Here is a 3,899-nt window from a genome sequence, read left to right on the forward strand (position 1 = left end):
CCCGTTGGTTCTTATTGAACCTGGAAAACGTTCATACCGATTAATCAAAAATTCGAATCGACCTGTTGTATATATCTAAATTTATATGTGTATATATAATTTATATATGTATATGTATATATATATGTGTACATATATGTATAAATTAATATATATGTAAATATTATGTATATACCTAAATTTGTCGAAATAGGCCCGTTGGAGAACGTGTTGGGTGTAATAAATGTGCGCGAATCCTACGAGGAAAACGACGCAGAGAAACAATATCCCGACGAAAGCGCGGAGGCTGGAAACAATTAAATGGAATTAAGTAGTTAAGAGATTAATCATAATTGAAAAATTTTATTTACCGATAATCGGCGTTCTGCCTCTTCTTGCTGCTGCGCAGAGCTTGGGGAATGGACAACTGAAGTTTCTCCTTGAGCAAACTGCTGATACTGTTGACGCTCGTTATTGTGGAGGTCGCGCTCTGCCCGCCGGATAATTCCATCGGATCGTTTCCCAATTTTTGGTTCATCATTGACGACATGGGTCTGCTCTTCTTTCGAGGAGGAGCTTGCAACGGTACTCTGGAGAGAGAGAGAGAGAAAAAAGAAATATAATAGAATTAGATTTATATTTCGAATCGAAAAACGAATTCTTTTTTCTCTCCTTTTTTTTTACCTTTGAAGAGACACCGCACTGTCGACGTCGTATCTCGGAATCATTTTCTTCTTACGAACGAAACGTGTAAAATTCGATCTCGATCTCGAAAAAAAAGTATGAAAAAATTTTTTTGAGGAAGAAAGCGACGGCTTCAAGGCTCAAAATTTCGCGAGCGAACACTTTATCAATGTCGCCAAATGCATCGTTAATTGTACGATGGAGAAACGATGCGCAAGACGCAACTGCGCAGAAATTTGTTTGCGCGTAAAAGTCCGTTTAATGGTCGAATACCGACTGGCTATTGACGATTGGGAAACACGCTCGATCGTATTCGTGTTGCGATAACCCTGAAGCGATATAAAGGTCGAATCCAAAGACGATCCTCTCGCGGCGAGCGTACGCCAACCAAACGCACGATACTGGTTTCAACTGGTAAAAACGGAGAATTTATGCGTGATCATCGGTATTCGAAACGAGCATTCTTCCTTTTATTTCTTTCTTTTCAATTTAAATCGTTTAAAAATAATCTCGAAGAGAAAAACGAAGAATTTACGCCCGAGCATCGATATCGAAGATTCGATATTCCTGCTCTCTCTCTCTCTCCTTTCCTTTTTCTTTAAATTAAATCGTTAGAAGAATAATCTCGAAGAATTTACGTTTGATTCGAAACGAATTATTCTCTTCTTTCTTTTTTTTTAAATTAAAAATAACCTCGAAGGATAGGATAGGATTTGTCACTCACTTGGCCAACTCTTCGTCGTTCGCTTCTTCCTCGGTCTCAGAACCGAGAGGACTTCCATTGGGCGTAGAACCGCTGTTGCTGAACGTCACGCTGCTGCTGTCGTCGCTCTCCGATCTCGTAAACTTTGAGGCGGTTCCCTGCGAAAATTTGACCACTCGTGATCTCGGGCTAACGAGGGACGAGGATAAAACAGGGAGGACGAAGGATAACGTATTTATCCCCACCTACGAACGAGCGATAAACGCGTTTGTCCTACGATCGGGAAAGTAGGAGCTGTCGCTTCGAGCGGCATTCGAGAACTACTCTCACGGAAACGTAGAGCGGCAGAGTGAAGGTGCATAGGTTGACGGATGGTAAATATTACGCAATCAGACGCGTGCTTTTACATCGACGAAACGAAACTCGGTATACGATCTTCAACGGATAGGGGAAAGATCGAAACTTGGATTTGAAACGTTTTCGTCGTTCGAGATTTGATGTAATTTTAATAATGGAATTTGTATGAATTAGTCAAGCTAATTTATATACGAATATTTTTACAATGCGATATATAATTAGAAACGTTGATACAAAATAAGTAGAAAAATATTAATTCGTAAAAAAATTTAATATAATTCGTAAAAATATAATATTTCATGTTGATCATTACGCATTGAAGAGAAAATATTTTGTGAAATTCTTTTATCTCTCGTTAATTTGATTGAAAATAGCCAGTGGGAAATTATATAAATATGGGTCTGGTGAACAATTGTCTCTGGATAGATAATCATATAAGTGAAGTTTTTATTGCAATTGAAGAGTGATTTCTTATCCTACTTCAGAATTCATCTTCCTGCTATATTTCAAATAAATTTTGCTTTATATTCAAGTATGAAAATAAAAAAACAAAAGATAATTTATCATCGTACTTCCAATTTTATTTCTCCAGCGTTCAATTCAGTGTTTTTCTTTTTTTTTTCAAGGAAATAGATAGACACATTTGTTATACAGACAATTCAACGACATTTTCTCATCTATATTATTTTTCAAAATAATAAACAAAATAATTTTATTTATATATATATATATATATTCTCTCGAGAGAAAAATATGATTTTTATCTCATTTTATTTATAGGATCTTTAAACGGATAATCGCGACAAGACAATATATGTCAATGATTATTATTCACGGTAAAAGATACACACGACGTTTGATTTGCAAATGCTAGCTGGAAGCTACGTATACGTTTACAAATATGTATGTCGAGAAACAGACATATTTTTTTTTCTTTTTTTTACTACTTTCTCATTTACTTCCGTCTATCGATTCGAAGATCCTTTTTTTTCTTTTTTTTACTACTTTCTCATTTATCTTCCATCTATCTATTCGAAGATCTTTTTTTTTCTTTTTTTCACTACTTTCTCACTTACCTTCTGCCTATCGATTCGAAGATCCTCCATCTCGTCTAGATTGGTGGGCATCGAAGTGCTGGTTTTACGTATTCGCGTAGCGTACAGTGTCGTAGATCTTTCAGGCACCCTTCCTTCCGTATTTTTGTACTCCGTAATTTTCGTAATCTTGTCTGCGGGTGTAGGCGTGACAAATATACGTTCTTCGTTACGTTCCACCACATTCGAGGCATCTGGAAAATTCATCTTGTCATTCGTTACGTTTCGTTTTCTCATAATAAAATGATAACAATTAATTATTAAATTTATTTTCTCAAAAAATTTCAAATAATGATATTCTTTCGCGATGTTAGGAATATTAATTTTAAATTATCGATTCGTAATAATTGAATCGAAATTTTATATTCGATATTGATTACAAACTACTAACAGGGCCAAAGTGGATTAACATTAAATCCAAAGACAAACATCAAAGAATTCGTACAATTAATCGCTATGATCCGATGATTAATTTATGATATAATAACAAGTACAATTTAATTCTCGATACAATTAACGATTAAATACTTCGATCCTTAATCGTATCGTTTAATCTAAATCGTTTAATCCTCGATCACAATTGATAATCAAATATTTCCAATATCATAATCAATTTAATTGTATCAAACATTGCCAACACTGAATCCATCTCGTATCTCGTCATCGTTATTTTGTTTTCGATATTTCGTTTCTCGATCGACATTTAACCTTTGCAATTAAGTCCCTTAACCAACGCGAATCGATGTATTGATCGAACGAAATTAACGGGAAAAAAAGAGAAGAATCTTAAATGCGCGAAAAATGTGCGACTGTCCCGAGGACAAGGAGGATGGCGAGAAAAAAGTGGAAACGGTGATGCTTTTCAAAAAGTGTCAAAAACCTTACCGCACCACCAAAGACATCGTCAAACCGTCCAGTTATGACACGGTCTCGGACAAAGATCTTTGGACACCCGCCGATTCCTCCCAATCCACCTTCAGATACACCTGCGATTCGCCTAAAGGATCCCAGTTCACCAGCTCCTTCACCAGCTCCTCCAAAATAGTAAACTCTCTCTCTCTCTCTCTCTCTCTCTCTCTCTC

General features: G+C 36.1%; 2 protein-coding genes across 3 annotated transcripts in view; one reads left to right on the top strand and one right to left on the bottom strand.

Moving 5' to 3' along the window:
• The window catches only part of LOC102671033, a 12,841-nt gene that overhangs the window by 2,340 nt on the left and 6,602 nt on the right, over positions 1–3,899 (bottom strand). Inside the window, 4 exon segments of the mRNA XM_031511766.1 lie at positions 29–286; positions 351–569; positions 1,388–1,524; positions 2,800–3,011. Of these exon segments, the coding sequence (XP_031367626.1) occupies positions 29–286; positions 351–569; positions 1,388–1,524; positions 2,800–3,011 (826 nt within the window).
• LOC116185954 (nucleoside diphosphate kinase homolog 5-like) overlaps positions 3,575–3,899 on the top strand; it is a 23,238-nt gene continuing 22,913 nt past the window's right edge. The window contains exon 1 of one of the 2 annotated variants that reach the window (XM_031511764.1): positions 3,575–3,861. In XM_031511764.1, coding sequence (XP_031367624.1) covers positions 3,619–3,861 — 243 coding nt within the window. In that variant the 5' untranslated portion in view covers positions 3,575–3,618. The remainder of the gene's footprint in view (positions 3,862–3,899) is intronic. The other variant, XM_031511765.1, reaches the window with a different exon arrangement.

This window comes from Apis dorsata, unplaced genomic scaffold (genome assembly GCF_000469605.1).
Source record: "Apis dorsata unplaced genomic scaffold, Apis dorsata 1.3 scaffold_347, whole genome shotgun sequence".
NCBI classification, from domain to species: Eukaryota; Metazoa; Arthropoda; class Insecta; order Hymenoptera; family Apidae; genus Apis; species Apis dorsata.